The sequence below is a fragment of the Ziziphus jujuba genome, chromosome 11, assembly GCF_031755915.1.
Source record: "Ziziphus jujuba cultivar Dongzao chromosome 11, ASM3175591v1".
NCBI lineage: Eukaryota > Viridiplantae > Streptophyta > Magnoliopsida > Rosales > Rhamnaceae > Ziziphus > Ziziphus jujuba.
In genome coordinates this window covers 18,241,516-18,262,500 of record NC_083389.1, presented here as the reverse complement: position 1 = coordinate 18,262,500, position 20,985 = coordinate 18,241,516, and the positions used below count along the sequence as shown (strand labels likewise).

General features: G+C 33.3%; 1 protein-coding gene across 2 annotated transcripts; it reads left to right on the top strand.

The window, feature by feature from the left end:
* Positions 1-16,066: 16,066 nt before the first annotated feature.
* LOC125419275 (APETALA2-like protein 3) lies at positions 16,067-19,756 on the top strand. Of its 2 annotated transcripts, XM_048464878.2 has the most exons (10): positions 16,067-16,991; positions 17,129-17,154; positions 17,265-17,295; positions 17,417-17,504; positions 17,628-17,773; positions 18,009-18,053; positions 18,173-18,276; positions 18,388-18,515; positions 18,653-18,769; positions 19,023-19,756. In XM_048464878.2, exons 1-10 carry the CDS (start codon positions 16,480-16,482, stop codon positions 19,290-19,292), a joined length of 1,467 nt encoding a protein of 488 aa, XP_048320835.2. In that variant the 5' UTR covers positions 16,067-16,479; the 3' UTR covers positions 19,293-19,756. The 2 variants fall into 2 exon arrangements, with proteins under 2 accessions (XP_048320835.2, XP_048320836.2); XM_048464879.2 differs by lacking the exon at positions 18,009-18,053.
* Positions 19,757-20,985: the final 1,229 nt, after the last annotated feature.

Below are 20,985 nucleotides of genomic sequence, written 5' to 3'. Positions count from 1 at the left end.
TTAACTGCACATTTTTTTTTTTTTAATAAAAAACCCCAATTTATATTTTATTTAATTTTTGAAAGACTAATTATCGCTGGAAGAGGTCCACTGGTAGCATCAGGAAGCTAAATTTGGATTTTTTGCGTAAAAGAAAAACCAATGCCACCGCTGGCAATGAGATCGTATTTGGTTTAAATGGAACTACAAAAAGAACTTCTCTTATCCTATTCATTTACTTCTTTTTGATTTTAGAACACTAAAATTTTTAAGTGACTAACTTTTTGTTTCACTTTTTCTAATAACAAGATTTAAAAAAAAATATTTTTCATTAATATTTTCAAAAACAATTTAATATTTTTAAAAGTATTAAATAAGACAACTGAAATTTTTAGAAAACTAGGTGTCTGTAACGTGCTTTGCACGTTTACCTGATTCCTTAATCATGTTAAATTATTGTTAAAAATATTAATTATACCGATGCTTGCAAATTTTGTGCTCTAGGTCTTTCTTATACCACATTTAGTAGCAACATAATGAATTTGCAAAGAACATAAGATATTAAACATATTGTAATTCTAAATTTTTTTTATAATATTAATTGTATCCATTTAGAATGAGTACTATCTCTAATTATAATCCACTAAAAATTTCACGTTCAATTTTTTAAAGAAAAAATAAAATTATTCAACGTTGTGAATACTACTAAAAATTTTGAATCATATAAATAAAAGATCATAAATTTACTTTGCTATGTTTAGTGCACTTGTAAAAGATAAAAATAAATAATTAGAAAGGGAAAATATTGTAAGTTTATTTAGAGTTTAAGTGCTCTATGACCAATTGGCCTTCTACATCCTGGCAATAACAAAAGCATCTAAAGGTGTAATTCACATAAAACATAAAATTGATTAAATAAAAGCTAAATTATTTTGTTTTATAAAACATAAAATAATATAAAAAGGGTACAAATGGATTAAATTATAGACAACCAACAATTACGTCCAAATTTAATAAAATCTTAATATATTATATATTTATTGGATTGGTAATTTTTAAACACCAAAATCAATAATTATTCAAATTTTCAATCTAATCTAATGCAATTTAATTTAATTGAATTTGACGATTTCATTGGACCCGTTATAACTTTGAACACCTCTATTGCACACTTAATGGGATTTAATTTGAATTTTTAATTGTAATTCAAAGGGTTAAAGTAGCTTACTATAACAAATTTTTTTTTTTTTACTTAATAGCAAAAAGAATATTCCTACATGGACAACCCAATAGTAATAGCTACTTCTTTGGACAATAACCCAAGTTTGAATTCCCTCGTCCCCAAATATCAAAAAATAAAATAGCAAAATAAATAATAAACCTCCAAATAATGCAAAAGAAAAGTATTTTAGTTTCAAGAAAAACTCGTACAAAAGGCATGCCTATCCTAACCATTCTTTAGATTTTATTATTAAATCTCTCTAAACCTACCTCTTAATCTATACATTACTTAAGCATATAAAATGAAATACGATATAAAAGGTATTCTAAATTGCAAAATAAAAATGGAAAACTGCAAAATGAAAATGGAGCAGAAGAAAACGAGAATTACCAAAAAGATGAGAAAGATTTGAAGCACTAACAAATTCTTAATTTCTTCATGAATGCCAACCCTTACATAAACATCATATATAGGAGATGAGATTAAATCAAAAGATCTAAAAACCATATTGCATTCATTTGAAAGCTACAAATATGAAGGATAAATATGTAAAACCAACATTAATTAACTGCAGAATAAGCAAAATAAAATTACTTAAAAATATATCATATCTATTCAGAACCAACCAGAATCACAAATATAGAGAGTAAATTTGTAAAATCAACATTACTTAATTTGAGAGTAAGCAAAAAAAATATTAAAAAGACCTAAAAACCATATTGTATCCATTTGAGGGCCACAAATATGAAGAATAAATATATAAAATCAACATTAATTAATTGGTGAGCAACTAAAATAAAATTATCTAAAAATCATATCATATTCATTTAGAACCATAAATATAGAGAGTCAATTTATAAAATTAAAACCAATTAATTGGAAAGCAAGTAAAAATAGTAAAAAGACCTAAAATCATATTCATCTAATTGAAAGGCACAAATATAAATGATAATTATGTAAAATCAACATTAATTAATTGGAGAGTAAGAAAAAATAAATGTAAAGAGCAAATTTGTAAAATCAATATTAATTAATTGGGGAGCAAGTAAAAAATAATAACACCACATGCTTAAAAGAAAACCATAAAAATTGAAAAAATTACATAGGTGCCATCTAACCTTTTATTGGCTCTTTTAGTATCGCTATATATAGGTTCAGAAGAAAAAAGTTTAGATAATAATTCTCCATTATCATTTTTTAAAATTTTTTTATAGCAGTACGAAATTAGATTTTTTTTAATGGCATGTTAACAGCACATATAAACAGGTTTCCTAATAGATAGGAGTAGGAATAGGTGCCATCGACCAACAAATTTCTCATCAACAGAAAGGACAAGCACCGATAAGATTCACCCACTTTATTAAAGAAGATACCAAAAGGCAAAAGACAGCTCAAAGAGACGAAGTTAATGGTAAAATATAAATATTTTTTTAAACGAGGCGTCTTTAGTTAAGTTATGCAATAGAGAATAGGACAGGAAAAAGGAAATAGAGTATCCGAGTTTGCATTAAATGCCCAATTATTTACATCTGATGTGATCCCACAATTAATAGACATATACATATCTTTACCAAAAATAAAAAAAGAAGACATGCACATACATAAAATTTGAAACATATTGCTTTTACAAATAAATTACACATGTTGTATGATAATTTGCTTTCTGGTAAATCAGGGAAAGAATTTTAACGTCAAATCTTAAATGCAAAATCTAAAAATTATTTATGCTAGGGCAGGAAAGATTCAGAAATAAACTAAATTAATAACTCGGAAAACAAATTGAGAGTTAATGGGCATCATATTATCATTAACAATAGCTAACTTAAGCTTCAAGTCTTAACAATGGAGAGAGAAATCAAACCGACTCAATCTAAACGAAGAACATACCTTATATACTGGTCTTTTACAATAACATGAGGTTGTGTTGAGCAACAGCCTTTGACACATCAACTTTAAACCGCTAAAAGACTTATAACAAGCATTATTGGCTAATTTAAAGACACATGGCTAAACAAAGGCAAATAAACAAGAGAGAAAGGATCAAGACTGAAACAAATGAAAGCATGTGAGCTTTGAACAAGGCACATGACATCTTCAATGATCAAATTAGATTTAAGTGTAAACGATGCTGCACACAGCCTCTGATCTATGCCTTCAAGCCTTCGTTCCCATCAATTCCTTCCCATTTTCAAAAGAACTTGTCCTTGAGCTGAGAGGTACCCAATGGGATGCATTAAAAGCTATATCAAAAAAACTTATCATATGGAAGATCCATTTGATAAGCAATACCACCAAACTGTTTTAATACTACGAAGGGACCAACTTTCTTCATTTACAGTTTGTTATAAGTTCCAATAACAAACCTTTCTTTTTAAAGAAACACCATAACTAGTAAGCTTTGTCTCTCCGATGTTGATCGGCTGCCAACTTGTATTTGAGGTTGGCCTATTCGATGCAATTTTGAATGTCTATATGAAACCGGGATAATTATATGCAAAAGTATTGTGTTTGCTATTGGTAGGCAAAATAATAAACAGTAGATCCACAATAGGAAATTGTGCAAGCTAGTAGTCCAATTTACAAATTTCGCTTGAGGAAGGACAAAAACCCATTGTTTAGGACAATTAATGGCCAGGCACCATAGCATATTCCCAAGATTTGTGTCAACTACCTCAATTTACCATCTGTTTGACGATAGTATGGGCTATTGAATTGAAGTTTTATGTCAAACTGCTTTCATAGTGTTTTCTAAAAGGGATTGACAAACTTTGCATCTCAATCAAAAGTAAAAGATTTAGGAATTCCATAGAGCTCTATTACTTCTCAGAAGAACAACTGAGCCACATAACTTTTCACTAATTTTCTTGCAAGGTAGAAAGTGTGCCATATTGGAAAATATGTCAATGACAATAAAAATAGAATCAATTTTCTTTGTGTTATTGGCAGATCAAACCCAAAGTTCACAGATAGGTCTTCCCACATAGTAAAGGGTACGAGTAGGGAAGATAAAGTCTGGTATTTTGAGAATGTCCCTCGGTCCTTTGATAAACTCACATTTGATAGCAAAATTAACAATGTGAATCTCCATTTTAGACCAATTAACCTTTCAATATTAGGAAAGATAGTTTTGTCTCTCCTAATATGTGTTGATAATCCTCCACAATGTAGATCATGCATGATGAATTCCCTGAGTGAGGTTTTTTGGAATACAATATTGGTTTCCCTTGAAAAGGAATCCTTCCATAATGTGATGATCGTCCATTTGTTATGTAGTAGGCATTGTTTCCTAATATAAGAAAAATCTTCATATGTAGAATCTAAGTTCTTCAAGTGGTCAAATTTTGTTAAATTGAATTTTAGAATTGTCAAGAGAGTACATTTCCTTGTTAATGCATCTATTATCATGTTTCTGTGCTATGCCTTATGATGAAATGCATAGTAAAACTTCTATAAAAATTCTAACCACCTAGCATGTAGATCATTGAGTTTTTTTTTTTTTTTTTTTTTTTTTTTTTTAATGTCTTTGTAAGTATTTGAAAGGGTGATAATCATTGTGAAGCATGAAGTCCTTTTAGACTAGATAGTGTTCCAAATGATTAAAGGCTCAAATAACTGCATAGCGCTCTTATTCATAGATTGTCCACTTTTATTGAGGCATATTGCTTATGACTAGAAAATTCATTTGGTTTACATTCTTGAGTTAAAACTGCTCCAATTCCAATTTTTAAAGTTAGTTTCCAACCTGAATCTTGTCAAAGTTTGATAGTGATAAAATTGGTGCTAATGCGAGTTTCTTTTTAAGTAATTCAAAACTTTCTTGTTGTTCTTGTCCCCACTTGAACTTACCTTTTTGTAAACAATTAGTAAGTGGTGCCGTAATATCACCAAAACCCTTAATGAACCTTTTGTAGAATTTTGCAAGTCCATACAAACTCTTTAGTTAGGTCTCTTGTTGGTGGGTTTCCTACTCGATAATAGCTTGTATTGTCTTGGAATATGTATGAATTCCATCTTTACTCACAAGGAAACCCATAAATAACAGCCTTCTAGTCATAAATTCACGCTTCTATATAGTAAGATAAGACTTATTGTCATTAAGTACTTGTGATACTTGCTCTAAGTGATCCAAGTGTTCATTCTTGTCATTGCTGTGTATTAGTATGTCATCAAAATAAATAACCACAAAGTGCCCAAATAATGGTTTCAATACCTAGTTCATAATCTTCATAAATGTGCTAGTGGCATTGCAAAGACCAAATGACATCACCTACCATTCATAGAGGCCTTCCTTGATCTTAAATGTTTTTTTTCCACTCATCTCCTAGTTTAATTCTAATTTAATGATAACAACTTTTAAGATCTAGCTTGGAATACACTTGAGATCATTCTAATTTGTCCAATATGTCCTTCAATCTAGAAATTAAAAACCTATATTTCACTATTATCTTGCCATTCTCTTTACTATCAACACACATCCTCCAAGTTTAATTCTTCATAGGCATTAGAAGCGTATGTATTGCATAAAGGCTCAAGCTGGGCTTAATAAGCTTTTTGGCCACAGATTGTCTATTATTTCCTGCAAATTTCATGCTCTTTTGGACTCATTCTATAAAGAAGCAAATTTGAAAAGCTAGCCCCAAGGACCAAATTAATGTTGTGTTGTATATCCCTTACAAGTGGTAGTTTAATAGCCAATTCTTTGGGTGTTAGGTCATTGAATTCTTTTAAGAGAGATTGCACTGGTTTAGGTATTGGTGAAACAATGTTTTTGGCATCTTTAAGTGTCATTCCCATTATTGGATCAGACTTCTTAATCTTAATTTAAAATCTATTACCAATAGAAGTGAATAATAGACACTTCATGTTGGTTGTGGAAACATTTGGTGGTTGTTTTAGGGTAGCTGGTAGCATACAATCTTCTTGTTGTCCTGATAAAAGAGTAAGTGTCTTTCTTGCTATTATAATACACATCTCGATTAAATAGCCAAGGCCTTCCAAGTAACAGCTGGCAAGCATCTATTTGAATCATATCACATTCAATGTTTCTGCATGGTTGTTGTTAATCAAGAATGGGATTGAGCATAACTTAGTAACTTGAATTTTTAAGCATGCGCTGGTCAATCGAATTTTATATGATTTTATATGTGTTGTTGTTTGCAGTTATAAAGCCTTTACAAAGGCTTATGAAATTACATTTTCACTGCTTCCTCCATCAATAATGACTTCACTAACCTTTTTATTGATCGTACACCTGGTCTTAAAAATAGCATGCATTTGAGTTGGTATTGGTGACTTGGTTGAGTAAAGTAGCTTTTGTAGAATGCAAACATCAAGCTCTTTACTGTCTCCTTTCATTTTATCAAATGCTTCAACAGAATTCTCCCTATAATTCTCCTCCTCAACATTATAACCTTCAATCTCTTCCTGAATATGCATAACTTTCCTTAATAGAAATTCATTGGATCTATGCCTATTTGGCTGCATTTCAAACATTTAATTGGCTATGGTCTAGCATACTGATCTTCGTTGTCTTGGTAAATATTTCATCTCAAGTTTTGGATTAGAATTGCATTTTGAGTTAGCATGTTGCCTGCATCTTTATTATGAAGGTCTTGGTTATTTTTAGGGTAAGTGTTTGAGGCTTGGTTTCTATTTGGTTGGGAAATGATTTAGTGGGTTGAGAGTTTTACGGGAAAACAACTCTCTATTGAGGTTTTGGAGTTTTGCACGTTCTTTCAACATTCCTTTCAGTTTTCAGAGAAAAGAGGTTTTTGAAAAATACGTGAAAAACCAAAGGGAAAAGAAAAATTACAGTGATTTGCATAGTGTGGTAAAGTGAAGGTAAGCAGAAGGTTCGTAGGAAAAATTTTGAAGGTGTCGTGTCCAATTTCTTGCTTTCGTTACATCCTGGAAAACGATCATCACAATACACCTGCACCAGTGGGCCAAAAACTTCTTAAAAATACTATGATATCACACAGGCCTCGGTCAATTTTACAAGGAGCGGATCACTATTAACAAGGACTTACAGGTTCTAGTTCATTTTAATTGTTTTATGTAATTTTATTTATGATGTTTAATTTATTCACATGTATTTACATATATTCATACATATTTTTCCAACAATATTAAAATGTTTTTCCTCTAATATATGTAGATATATGTGGAAATGTATTTTATTTTGATCTGTATGTTGGATTATTATTTATTTTGTTTATTATTTCTTCATGCCCATGGTTTTATGAATTCTATATGGATGTGTGATTTTATAATTGTATTTGGTTGATTTGGGTGTGGAAACAAAAAAATTGTTTCCCATGAAGTTTAAAAATTTTTGGGCAATTATTTAATTTTGTTTCAAATCAAAATTTTTTCCCAAATATGAATTGCCTATGAATTTCTAAACTTTTTGGTGAATTTTTGGTCGCCAAAACAGTGAAAAAGAGATGAAAAATTGAAACCGATTGGAAAACCCGTTCACAAGAGAAACGGATCGAGAAAACCCAATTGGAGGTTGAAGACGGGTCAGAAAATGGGTTATTGGGCAGGGAAAACAAGTACGGGCTGGTTCTGGGTTAATGGGTCTGGATTTTTTAAATTCTGATTGATCTGGCCCAGTTTCAAGCGCAGCCTGTGATTAGAACATGTTATTGTTCAGCCCAAGGCTCAAGCCCAGACCAGACCCAAGCCCAAGAGGATTCAGCTCGATTGCTAATTGGCTCGCCACGTATTGGGATAAGAGAGCGGCATGTGGTGAGACGGAGCGTCGACAAATGGTGCATAGTGGTAAGGCAATGTGGCGCATCATGGCAAGGCCACATGTCGTACATTTGCAAGGCCACGTGTCGACCAGATGTTACACCACGTGTCGCTCTATAGAGGCCCACGTGTTGACCTACGACAGGTGATAAGTGGCGACCTGAGACAAACACCACGTGCCATATTCTGGAGATGCCATGTATCGAGTTGATTGAGGTGACACGTGTCGGGCAGCAGAGGCGCCACATTGTGAGCCATGTTAGTGAGGTGATGATGTGGCATGAATGACACCACGTCAGCAGGGTGATGATGTGACATGGTGTCACTTCAGCAAGGTGATGATATGGCAGTGTGGCACATCAGTACTTGTGCCATGTGCCAATGCCATGTCAATAAGGGTGATGATGTGGCACGGTGCCACATCAGCAACAGGGACATGTGGCATTGATGTCAGCGATAATGTCATCATTGTGTAATTGATAGTGTCAGCCTTAATGGGAGTATAAAGCGATTTTATGGGTGTATATAGCAATTTTTGTTGGTGTACATAGTAATTTTTATGGTTTATACAGAAACTCTAAGAATCGCATTTTTTGCGTTTTCTTGTTGGAAATTGCATATAATTAGTTTGTTGAGATAGAAAATAACAACTAATTGATTTTTGTTTTTGTGATTTTACAGAAATGGCAAGTAAAGATAATCGGACTATGCCCACTCGGATTTTTGGGATTCAGAGATAGTCACGCAGAGAAACCTGAGCAGTTCAATAGAGCAAAGTTCAAGAGGTGGCCACAGAAGATGCTGTTTTACTTGACCACACTGGGACTTGCAAGGTATTTAACTAAAGATGCACCATCTAGTAATGAAGAGAGTGATAAAGAGACACTCATGGTGGTGGACGCATGGAACAATTCCGATTACTTATGTTGGAATTATGTCCTGAATGGCCTGTCTGACGCCTTATACGGAGTATACTGTTGCACGAAGTCAGCAAAGGAGTTGTGGGAAACACTAGACCGAAAGTACAAGACTGAGAATGCTGGGTCCAAAAAGTTTATTACAGGCTAATGCTTAGACTACATGATGGTGGACTCAAAGCCATTAATGAGTCAAGTACATGAATTGCAAGTGCTGATTCAAGAACTTTTTGTTGAAAGGATGATTATGAATGAAGCCTTTCAAGTGGGCTTTTATAATCGAGAAGCTACCTCCAAGTTGGAGTGACTTCAGGAATTATCTAAAGCACAAAAGAAAGGAGATGGATATGGAGGCTCTTATTAACAAGCTTCGCATTAAAGATGACAATCGAAAATTTGATAAGAGAACTTCTAAAGCTGTGGTGAAGGCTAATGTTATGGAGCATGGTCAGAGCTACAAGAATAAGAAGAAAACTAGAAAAGCTTCCAAGATAGGGCCTAAAGGAGGAATTTCCAAGAAGGCCAAGTTTTAAGGCAGGTGTTTTGACTATGACAATATGAGTCACAGAGCTACAGAATGTAGGTTGCCGAAGAAAAAAAGGAACAAAAAGACACAGATGATGGTGGACATCACTTGAGATGTTGATGACATTGATCTTAGCGCTTTGATCTCTGAGGTGAACCTGGTGAGATCTAATCCTAGAGAGTGATGGGTTGATACTGGTGCGACCCACCACGTATGTTCAGAGAGGAGTATGTTCACTTCATTCAAACCAAAGAAGAATGAAAGAAGTTGTTCATGGATAACTCTACCACTTCAAAAATCCAAGGTGAGGGCAAAGTAATCCTGAAGATGATCTCTAGGAAGGAGTTGACTCTGAATAATGTGCTGTAATTTTCAGACATTCGCAATAATCTAGCATCTGAATCGCTACTGAGCAAACATGGTTTTCGCTTAGTGTTTGAGTTAGATAAGTTTATTTTGTCTAAATTTGGGATGTTTGTGAGAAAGGACTATGTAGTCAACTGTTTATTTAAACTCAATGTAATGAGCCAAAAAAAATGAATAAAGCTAGTAGTTCTTTTGTTTACTTGCTTGGGTCTTTCATTTTGTGGCATGGTAGACTAGAACATGTTAATTTTAGTTCTCTACGGAGTTTAATTAACTTAAATCATATTCCCACGTTTGAAATTGATTCTAACCATAAGTGTGAAATTTGTGTGGAAGCAAAATCAACGAGGTCATCATATCAAACAATTGATAGAAATAATGAACATTTGGATTTAATACATAGTGATATATGCGATTTAAAATTTGCATCGACTAGAGGTGGTAATAAGTATTTTATCACCTTTATTGATGATAGCACGGAATATTGCTATGTATACTTGCTTAAGAGCAAGGATGAGGCTATAGAAAAAATTATTCTCTATAAAACGGAAGTTGAGAATTTACTCAACAGGAGAGTTAAAGTGATAAGAAATGATTGTAGTGGAGAGTATGTAACTCCATTTGGAGAGTATTGTGCTCAATATGGCATAATATATGACGTTACTCTACCATATTCCTCATAATCGAATGGTATGGCTGGACGGAAAAACAGAACTTTAAAAGAAATGATGAATACAATGCTGATAAGTTCTGGATTACCTCAGATTTTATGGGGGAAAGCTGTTTTGTCATCAAACGACCTTTTAAATAAGGTGTCCCAGAAAGACTAAGTAAAGACGTCCTATGAATTGTGGAAGAGAAGACAACCTTCCTATAAATATTTACAAATGTGGGGGTGTCTGGTCAATAGCGATACCTACATCCAAGAAGGTGAAGATAGATCCTAAAACTATTGATTGCATCTCCATAGGATATGCACAGAATAGTAGTGCGTATCGGTATCTTGTGTATAGATCAGAAATTCCTGAGATACACAAGAATACAATAATGGAATTGAGAAATGCATCATTTTTCGAATATAATTTTCCGTATAAAGTGGAAGAATGATCGAGTTCGTCTAAATGAACTTACGATGCTATCAGTGATGATAATAATGATAGTGATCAAGAACAAGAGAATGAAGATGAAACTGAGCTTGAGATTAGATGTAGCAAATGAGTAAGAACCGAAAAATCCTACGGTTTGGATTTTCTTACTTATATGCTAGAAAGTGAATCTCAAAACTTCCAAGAGGCTATAAATTCTCCTGAAGGGAATTCATGAAAAGAAGCTGTAAAAAGTGAGATTGATTCCATCCTATAGAATCATACTTGGGAGTTAGTAGATCTTCCTCTAGGTTGTAAACCTTTGGTTTACAAATGGATTTTTAAAAGGAAGATGAAAGCAGATGGCTCAATAGATAAATACAAGACGAGGCTTATAATTAAGGGTTATAAGCAAAAAGAAGGCCTTGCCTATTTTGACACTTATTCTCCAGTAACAAGGATAAACTCCATAAAGATGGTGGTGGCGATCGCTGCTTTGCGGGATTTCAAAGTACATCAAATGGATGTGAAAATAGTCTTTCTTAATGAAGATCTAGATGAAAAGATCTACATGGAGCGACCTGAGGGTTTCTTCACTCCAGGACAAGAAAAGAAAGTCTGAAGATTGGTAAAGTCCTTTTATGGACTTAAACAAGCTCCAAAGTAGTGGCATTAAAAATTTGATAATGCCATGTTAAAAGATGGGTTTAAAATAAATGAATGTGATAAATATATTTATGTAAAAGATATAGAGAAATGATATGTTATTTTATGTTTGTATGTAGATGACATACTCCTATTAGGTAGTGACAACAGTATGGTCCGAACTACAAAAAACATGTTAAATTTCAAATTTGACATGAAAGATATGGGGCTTGCAGATTTGATTTTAGGTATGAAAATCACAAGGACTTCGAATGGAATCATTCTTAGTCAAACCCATTATGCAGATAAAATACTGGCTAACTTTAGTAATAATGATACTAGTATAGCCAGAACATCTATAGACATGAGTTTACACTTATCCAAAAATAAAAAATAAAATGTATCTTAAGTGAAATACGCCAGAGTGATTGGAAGTTTGATATACTTGATGAGTTGTACCAGCCTAGACTTAGCTTACGTAATAAGTAGACTGAGTAGATACACGAGTAATCCAAATAAAGATCATTGGAAAGGATCATAAGAGTACTAAGGTACTTATAATATACTCGTGAACACGGACTGCAACTATACAAGATATCCTGCTGTATTAGAAGGATACAGTGATGCAAATTGGATATTAAATATTAAGAATTCAAAATCCACTAGTGGCTATTTTTTCATGTTAGCAGGTGCAGCCGTGACATGGAAATTTTTAAAACAAACAGTAATAGCTCGATCCACGATAGAATTTGAGTTCATTGCATTAGATAAATGTGGTGAAGAAGTAGAATGGCTACGCCAATAAGTTTACATTGTGACAGTTAATCTGCGATTGACAGGGCACAAAATATTATGTATAATGAAAAGTCTAAACATATTCGGCGTAGACACAATTTCATTAGACAGTTAATCTCAACTGGACTTATCTCAATGGACAATGTAAAGTCAAAAGATAATATTACGGATCCGCTAACCAAAGGGTTAAATAAAAAATTAGTTAAGAAGTCATCGAGGGGAATAGGATTAAAGCCCGTGAGTAAAGTCAATACGATGGAAACCCAACCTATTTGACTGGAGATCCCAAGATTTAGGGTCAATGGAATAATGCAATTGTAAAGACTGGTATGGATCACTATGGGGGTTAATATTCTGTCCATTCCTATGATGAAATAGTGATAGATAGAGGTTAAGCATAAAATATGCTTTTAATGATTTCTATAAGTGTGTGTGGTAATCTATGCATAGTTATGTTGATTATATTGTGAATAGGAACCACTTATGTGAGAAAGAAGAGTAGTTACTTTAAAGAAGAATTGTTAAGGGCACAATTGTTTAGAAAGTCTCGAAGAACCAGGAAGGTATTCAGGGCCCAAATGAACATAACAGTGAGAACTGAAGTGTACTAGGAAAGAATCATGTGTGGATTATGTTGTCATTTACACAAATGATGAAATGGTTCAAAGATATCGCATCTACCATTAGTCAGTAAAGTAGATATAGTCTTATAAGGGAAGGTTCAAAGAATAACATCTACCTATTTTTTGTAGGTTCCAATTATAGAGCTTTACCACCATAGTGATGTTTTGTTTTAGAAGTCAAATAATTCATATGGGGATTATTATAGTATTGGGCCCATTTGTGAATGTTGTTGGGCCCATGTGTGAATGATTTGGGCTTTGGGTCCCTTTCAGTTGGTGGAGTTTTGAGCAATAATGATTATTTGAAAAAATAATTTAAATAATATTTTGAAAATAGTGGGTTGAGAGTTTTACGGAAAAACAACTCTCTAGAAAGAAGGTTGTTGAAAAATATGCGAAAAACAAGAAGGAAAAGAAAAATTACAATAATTTGCATAGTATGGTAAAGTGAAGGTACATAAAAAGTTTGTAGGAAAAATCTGAGAAGTGCTGTGTCCAATTTCTTATAGTCGTTGTATTCTGGGAGACAATCATCACAATACACCTATATCGGTGGACGAAAAACGTCTTAAGGATATTGTGGTATGATACAGGTCTTGGTCAATTTTACAAAGAGCGGATCACTATTAACCATTAACAAAGACTTATAGATTCTAGTTCATTTTAATTATTTTATGTAATTTTATTTATGATGTTTAATTTATCCACATGTATTTACATATATTCGTACATATTTTCCCAACAATATCAGCATTGGATCAACATTGTTAATATACCACTGTAGAATATGGTAAGTAAGGGTGTGTTATGGTAGGAGAGTTGATCTGGGATACAAGAAGGGTCAAATCTAGATAGGGGAATGGTGATTTTGATAGTTAATAGCTTCAGGTGCTACTGGTGGAGGTCGAGCAAGCTCACGCTCTCTTAACCCAGCGGTGGTGGGAGTCATCGAAGTTTTCTCCTTTTTTCATTTTTGTTTTCGTTGTTTATAAAAAAATGCTGACTTAAGGTGTGGTGTGGTGTGGTTATGGTTTCTAAGAAGCTGAATTCTAAGACAACGAAACGGATTGCTGAAACATTTTTTTTTTTTTAAATTTTAATTTTGACCCCTTTTTTTTTAATTGAAAGATGGAGTTTTGAAATCTGTGTTGAAAAATATAAATGGACACATTCGCTACCGTAGATGTCATCATGGGGTCTCCGAAGACTTTAGTTTCCTTCCTTTTTCCTGGTATATAATTTGGGTAGGGGCATTGTATGATGTCTTTCTTTGACAATTATTATAAGGGTAAAAATGTTAGATATTTTCCGTCAACAATGAAAGAAGAAAAAGAAAACGGCCTGATTAACTGGATCATACTATTTTTTTTTCTTAATTTCTTTATTTCTCGGTTGATTGGAAGTTTAGAGAAGAATTTAATTGTGGCTAAATATTATAAGTAAACCACATTATTTGACAAACAAGTAGATAAAATAAAATTGGTAAACATTTTGATGTCTTTATTAAAAGCTCAAAAAACAAGTTAAAAACTAATGGGAATCATATGATCATTAACAATAGCTAGCTTGAGCTTAAAGTCTTAAAAATGGAGGAAGAAATCGGATAAACTTGGTCCTGAAGAAGAGCAAACCTTATACACTAGTCTTTTGCAACAAAACAAGGTTGCGTTAAACAACGACCTTGTACACATCAGCTCTAAACAATTAACAAACTTAAAATAAGTATTATTGGCTAATTAAAAAACACGTGGCTAAATAAAAGGCAAATAAACAAAAGACACAAAGGATTAATGAAACGATACACTTCAAGATTCAAACAAATGAAACCATGTGAGCTTTGAACGAGGCACGTGATATCTTCAATGGTCATATGGAATTCAAAAGGGAATGACATGGCACGCAGCCTGTGAACTTTGCCCTTGAGCCTTTATCCCTATAAATTGTTACCAAATTGTTACGAGTGATCGTTACCTTAAGTTTTGCTATTTATCATAATTAATTATTATTATTTTATAAAATAAAATTTTAATTGTTATATTTAATTTTATTATATTTTTATTAAAAATTTTAAAAATAAATAATTTAATTGTAATCGATTAAATTAATATTTTATCATATAGATTTTATTGATAAACATTTATTAATAATAATAAATAATATTTTTTTTTACCAATTAGTATATTTCAAAATATACATATCAAATAAAAATTAATGGTTGTTACTTATACAATAAAACCTTTAGAAATAAATATTTATGGAACTATGAAAAATTATCCATTTAGAGGGGTTATTAGTTTATCTATGAATAATTTATTGCTTTATCAATAAATATTTATTAATTTTTTTAAAAAAATTATATTATTTTTGTGAAATGATTTTACTAACTGTATAATAGATTAATAAATGAAAAGATAAATTAAACTTGATCAAATTTATCATTGTTGTAGGATTGATCACTCAATTAACAAATAAAAAACAGAATTAATATAAAGAAGTCTACAAATGAAAAAAATCCCATTCATAAATGTAGATCGTTGTTCAGTTGGCTAATTAGTTGAATTTCTAATTATAAAATATTGTAGATCAATCAATCAAATTTTATTTCATTTTTTTTTTCTTGTACATCTTAAAGAAGTAAAAAAAAAAAAAAACTTAAAATGTATATTTTTAAAATAAACAAGCTAAGTTGAAAAAAAAAGTATATTTATAAATATTATTTATTTTTTATATATATAATAGGTCTAGAGGATTTTTATAAGAAAATTATTATTTTATATATGTAGCTAATTTATTTATTTAATAAATTAATCCAAATTAGATGGAACGATTTTATTTATTTAATAAAATTATTAAATAAATTTTTTTTTGTGAAAATACATAACAGTGGTATTTATAAGAATTATTGTAAAACCAAATTTGAACAGAAGGCAAAGTACTGTTAACTGATTCTGGAAGTTAATTAACAGGGCCCTTATTATTTATTTATTTGTCTTTTCATAGAATATTGTCTCCATGGTCGAAGCATGGAGTCTATTTCAGGCCATAGGCTTGAACAAGAACCACGCGCGAAAATTAAAGAAGTAAAAATAAAATAAAATAAAAGGAAAAAGGTAGGACCCACTCCTTTCATCTCCCTCATGGCCCTCCTCTTGTGCTTTGCTCTATCAACAAGCACAAAACCAACACAACAATCTCTCTCTCTCTCTCTCTCTCTCTTTCTGTTTCTTTCTTCTCTCTCTGCATGAAAATTCCATAGACAGCCAACAATATGAGATTTCTCTTCGCCTGCGATTCAACCGCCTCTTCTCCATTCTTCCTTTTCCTTCTCTTTTCTTAAATCAAACAAGAAACCAACCCCCCCATTGCCTCTCTCTCTCTCTCTCTCTCTCTCTTTGTGTCTCTCTCTAGAGCTGAACTAGCTCCATGACACTATCTGGGTCTCATTTACTTCAAAACCAAAAATTCTGAGTACCAATTCTCTCACCCACCCATTTTTCTCCACCAAACACCATTCTCTCTCTCTGTCTGTATAAACACTTTTTCCCACTGGTATATCCCAACAATGCTGGATCTCAACCTCACCGTTGCTTCCTCCGATTCCATCTCCAATAAGCTTCTCCATCTTTGCAATTCCCAGATGGAAAGCTCCGGAAGCTTCAACTCCTCCAATGTCACCGCGGACGACGACGCCTACTCGAACGCCGCCTTCGCTTACTCTTTCGGTATTCTTAAGCCGAATGACGTCGTCGGAGAAGGTACGGTTGGCGCCAAAGCGCGGCAAATCGGGGAAGAGGAAGACAATGAGGGTGAGGGTGATAGCTGTAAACGGAAGACCATCCAGCTTTTCCCGGTGATGGGTGCCGTACGGTCTTCGGGGGGGTCTTCGTCCGGAAGGCACTGGTTGGGCTTGTCGAGCGGTCGGGAAGCCAATTGCGATGGTCCGGTGGACCAGAGGATCGTGCCCCATCAGCAGCAGACGGTGAAGAAGAGCCGGCGAGGACCCAGGTCAAGAAGCTCGCAGTATCGTGGGGTTACGTTTTATCGAAGAACTGGAAGATGGGAATCGCATATTTGGTTAGTGATTGATCATGGATACCAAATTTGTTGGAAATCCTCCAAACATTTTCCTCCACATTTCCCTTTTTTTATTTATTTATTTTTTTATGTTTTTTATTTTATTTAATTTTTTTTTTTCTTCATGTTTTGTGTAGGGATTGTGGGAAGCAGGTGTACTTGGGTATGGAAAATGAAGCGTCTGAAATCTGTTTGTTTTCTTATGTGAAATAGATAATCCATTAATTTTTGTTTCTGTGACTTTTTGTTTGTTTTGCCTGAAATATTTTCTAGGGGGATTTGACACCGCCCATGCCGCAGCTAGGTAAATCCGGATTCTTTTTCATTGAGAGATGATAATGGTAGTTTGTGATTTCGATGGAGGGATTTTTGTTTGGAACTTGTTTTTTTTTATTTTTTTATTTTTTTATTTTTTTTTATATCAGGGCATATGATCGAGCAGCGATCAAGTTCCGTGGAATGGACGCAGATATCAATTTCAATATCAGTGATTATGATGACGATATTAAGCAGGTGTGCCTTCTCTTTTGCAGTGATATTGTATTTCTGTGGCTTTGTTTGGATCGGTTTTTTGGTCTTTTTGTTTCTGTTTTGTTGGTTTGTCTTTTGGGACCTAATTTTATATATGGTTTGCAGATGAGAAATTTTAGCAAGGAAGAATTTGTCCATATCTTGCGTCGGCAGAGCACCGGATTCTCGAGGGGAAGCTCGAAATTCAGGGGAGTGACACTGCACAAATGTGGACGGTGGGAAGCTCGTATGGGCCAGTTACTTGGAAAGAAGTAAGAAACCATTTTCCTATTATGTTAAGCTATGTAATTTACCTTAGAAGTTAGAATGTCATCTCAAATAGTTTTGCTGATTCAATATGATATATACCTAAGAAGTATGTGTGATGAGTACACGGAAATAAGTGAGAACTTTCACTTGTCTTTTTTTATTTTTATTTTTTTTTTTATGGATAAATAATTGGGAGCTTGGTTTTCATTGGGTATGGTATCCATTGCTTGCCTGCAGGTATATATATCTTGGCCTATTTGATAGCGAGGTTGAAGCTGCAAGGTCTTTTAACATAATAGACATGAATGTGATCTCCATAATACTGGATGTCTAAAACTTGACATCTTTTCCTCAGATTCGAAACCTTTTGACCCAAAATCTTATGGTTGTTGTGAAATCAGGGCATATGACAAGGCTGCCATAAAATGCAATGGGAGGGAAGCAGTCACCAACTTTGAGCCCAGCTCATATGATGGGGAGATAAGTTCAGAGGCTGGCAATGAAGGTTTTGGTCTCTAAGTGTCGTTTTTCCCTGTTTCGTTGAGTACTAGGCATCATTTTAACTTTAATTCTTATCAATATGTATGATGAATTCATTTTATCTCTTTTGGTACAGGCAGTGACCAGAATCTTGATCTGAACTTGGGAATTGCTCCTGTTTCCGTTTCTCAAGGAAAAACCAACATGAACGGTTTTCAACTTCAGAGTGGATACGATGACATTCCTGTTTATATGAGAGAAAGGGTAACAAACAAAATTAACTTTTTTGATGAAAATAACAAAGTTAACTCTTAACGTCTCTATTCAGCTCACTTGACAACTCTAGTATGTTATTAGTTTTGCTATCTAAGTAAGTGGGCCCTTTGGTGTTCTTTTCACAGATCGATAACTCTGTTTCAGCAACGGTGAGAGCTCAACTGCCTCATGGCTATGGAGTGGCATCTGAGCACTCTTCTGTCATGAGTGGCATGACTTCCAATTTCTTTCCCATTGGAATGGTAAGTTCAAGCGTAATAATTGGAGTTGAACATTTCTATACCATCAATATTTGGATCTCTGAAATACTAGCATTTTGTTTCATTGTGGAATGAACATGACTTTATCTGAATTATGACTCATATGAAATCCTTGTAAAAGATATGGTCGAGTGTAAAAACAATTGAATTGTTACATGTTTATCTCCAGTATTAAAGAGTGCTAATAGGCTGTTAGTTGCATTTACATTGTTTTTGCTTGGTATGCTCTTTACAGGAAAGAGCAATAGAGAAGAGGATGGATGTTAATTCCTTGCCGAAATGGGCATGGCAAGTCCAAGGCCTTAATGGTGGGGCGCCTCCAGCACCCCTCTTCTCTGCTGCAGCATCATCAGGATTCCCTTCTTTACCAATCCCTCCATCGCCAGCTGCTGTTAGTCAACTTCATTTCCCAAATACATCGAGCCTCCACCATTTTCACCGTCAATCACCAATACCGGCACCTTACCACATTTCTATTGCAGGGGCTGAAACCAGTATCAGGTAGGGTATAGCTAGAAAGCTGAACGTTTTAGAATGTGACGTAGATGGGGGCCGGTAGGTTCATTAGCAAAAGAAAAATAGTATGCAAATTTGAGTATGCTAGATGAGGAAGTATAGTTGTAAGCTTTAATAGCTTGAGCTTATTTGCTTTGCATTTAAAGCATATTGAACTTGAGTTGCCTAACTTTTGCTGGTATGGGATAATTAAAATGGCAAAACAAATCTTCGCATGTGAGTTGTAACCGACTAGTTCATTTAGGATATGAAATGCAGGTCTACGACATTATAAGGGGACATGATGGTTCTATTCGTGTCAGTTTTCAATTTCTAGGCTTGGAATTGGACAAAAGCTTGTGATTGTTATTTCAGCAAGGAACAAGCAGAACTTCTGTTCACCTCCCAACTCTTCTGCTGGGTTATAATGGCACAAACTTGAATTTGGTAAATAGAATCTGGTAATTTCTATTATTTTTTTTTGGTTTTCTGAAGGTAAGGTCCAAATCGTTGTAAAAGGTGTAGAATTTGAAATCAACTAGTGTAACTAGTTTTCATAAAATAGTTTTAAACAATTTCAAAAACAGAACAAAAACACACTCATCCCTTAATGATTTGAACAAGTTTTCATGTATTTGGGAATCCCATAAAGCAAACAAGATTTTTAAAATATATATATATATATATATATATATATATAATATATTGACTTATATTCTGGGTTTGGAAGTTGCATGTAATGTGTTTGCTTGTCAAGCAAAGGCATTTTAATTAAAATTCAGGCTTAACGAAAATTTATTTTGATTAAACAAATGGTAATCTTTTGCATTATTTTCAGAATCTGAATAAAAGAGAGATCTCATTTTTGGAAAGAAAAGGATATCACATTTATGATAATTTATGGATCAAATACTCGGAAATAGATGAACGCGATGGTCTAGTCCAACATAACAGAGATTTGTACATGGATAAATTTGACCAAACATCTCGCTTAACCTTACATGGGAAAAGATGGATTAATATACGAAGATATAGGTGAAGTTAACATCATTGGTCGACTAATTACATCGTACTTTGGTCTCTACATGGACATGACAATGGCAAAGTCCGTTTTCTCTACCAATGATTCCGAATTTAACTTTCCAGCTTTAATATTAAAAATAAAAAATAAAAAACTATCTTACTTGGCCTTATATGGATAAGAATATATTATACAATTTTTGGAAATAAAACATGGTTTGTATTAAGAAATTTCAACATTACTCACATCAACCTGCAATAATTCTTAATAAGGGAAAGGTGTACCTCTAATTCTTAATCTAAAAAGGAAAGGTGTTTCTCGAACCCATAAAGGTGTATATCAAACTCTCAACCATTTATGGAGGGGTAGGGCATACCAACTTATCCAGTCTATGTAACCATTTAGGCTGGTTCTTTCATATACAGATTAAAAAAAAATAGCCAGTATAATATAAATGGAAAAATGAGAAGAAAACGGGGCCAATAACAATGATGAGAAGTCTCCTATGTTGCTTAAAAGAAGGGCACGTGGACAAGTTGGGGTCGTGCCATCTCTTTTCTGATAGATTATTAAAACAATCCCCAAAAAAATAAAAAAATAAGAAAACTATCCGCTTTCCTTGGCTTTGCATAGTGGATGGTACACCTGCAACCCAAAAAAAAAAAAAAAAAAAAAAAGCCAT

Bases quoted from the DNA above. Each gene is read 5' to 3' on its own strand.
- LOC125419275 (XM_048464878.2), top strand. From the start codon at position 16,480: ATGCTGGATCTCAACCTCACCGTTGCTTCCTCCGATTCCATCTCCAAT. The intron at 18,054-18,172 runs GTCTTTTAACAT...TTGTGAAATCAG, and splicing joins AGCGAGGTTGAAGCTGCAAG to GGCATATGACAAGGCTGCCA. The intron at 18,770-19,022 runs GTAAGTTCAAGC...TGCTCTTTACAG, and splicing joins ATTTCTTTCCCATTGGAATG to GAAAGAGCAATAGAGAAGAG.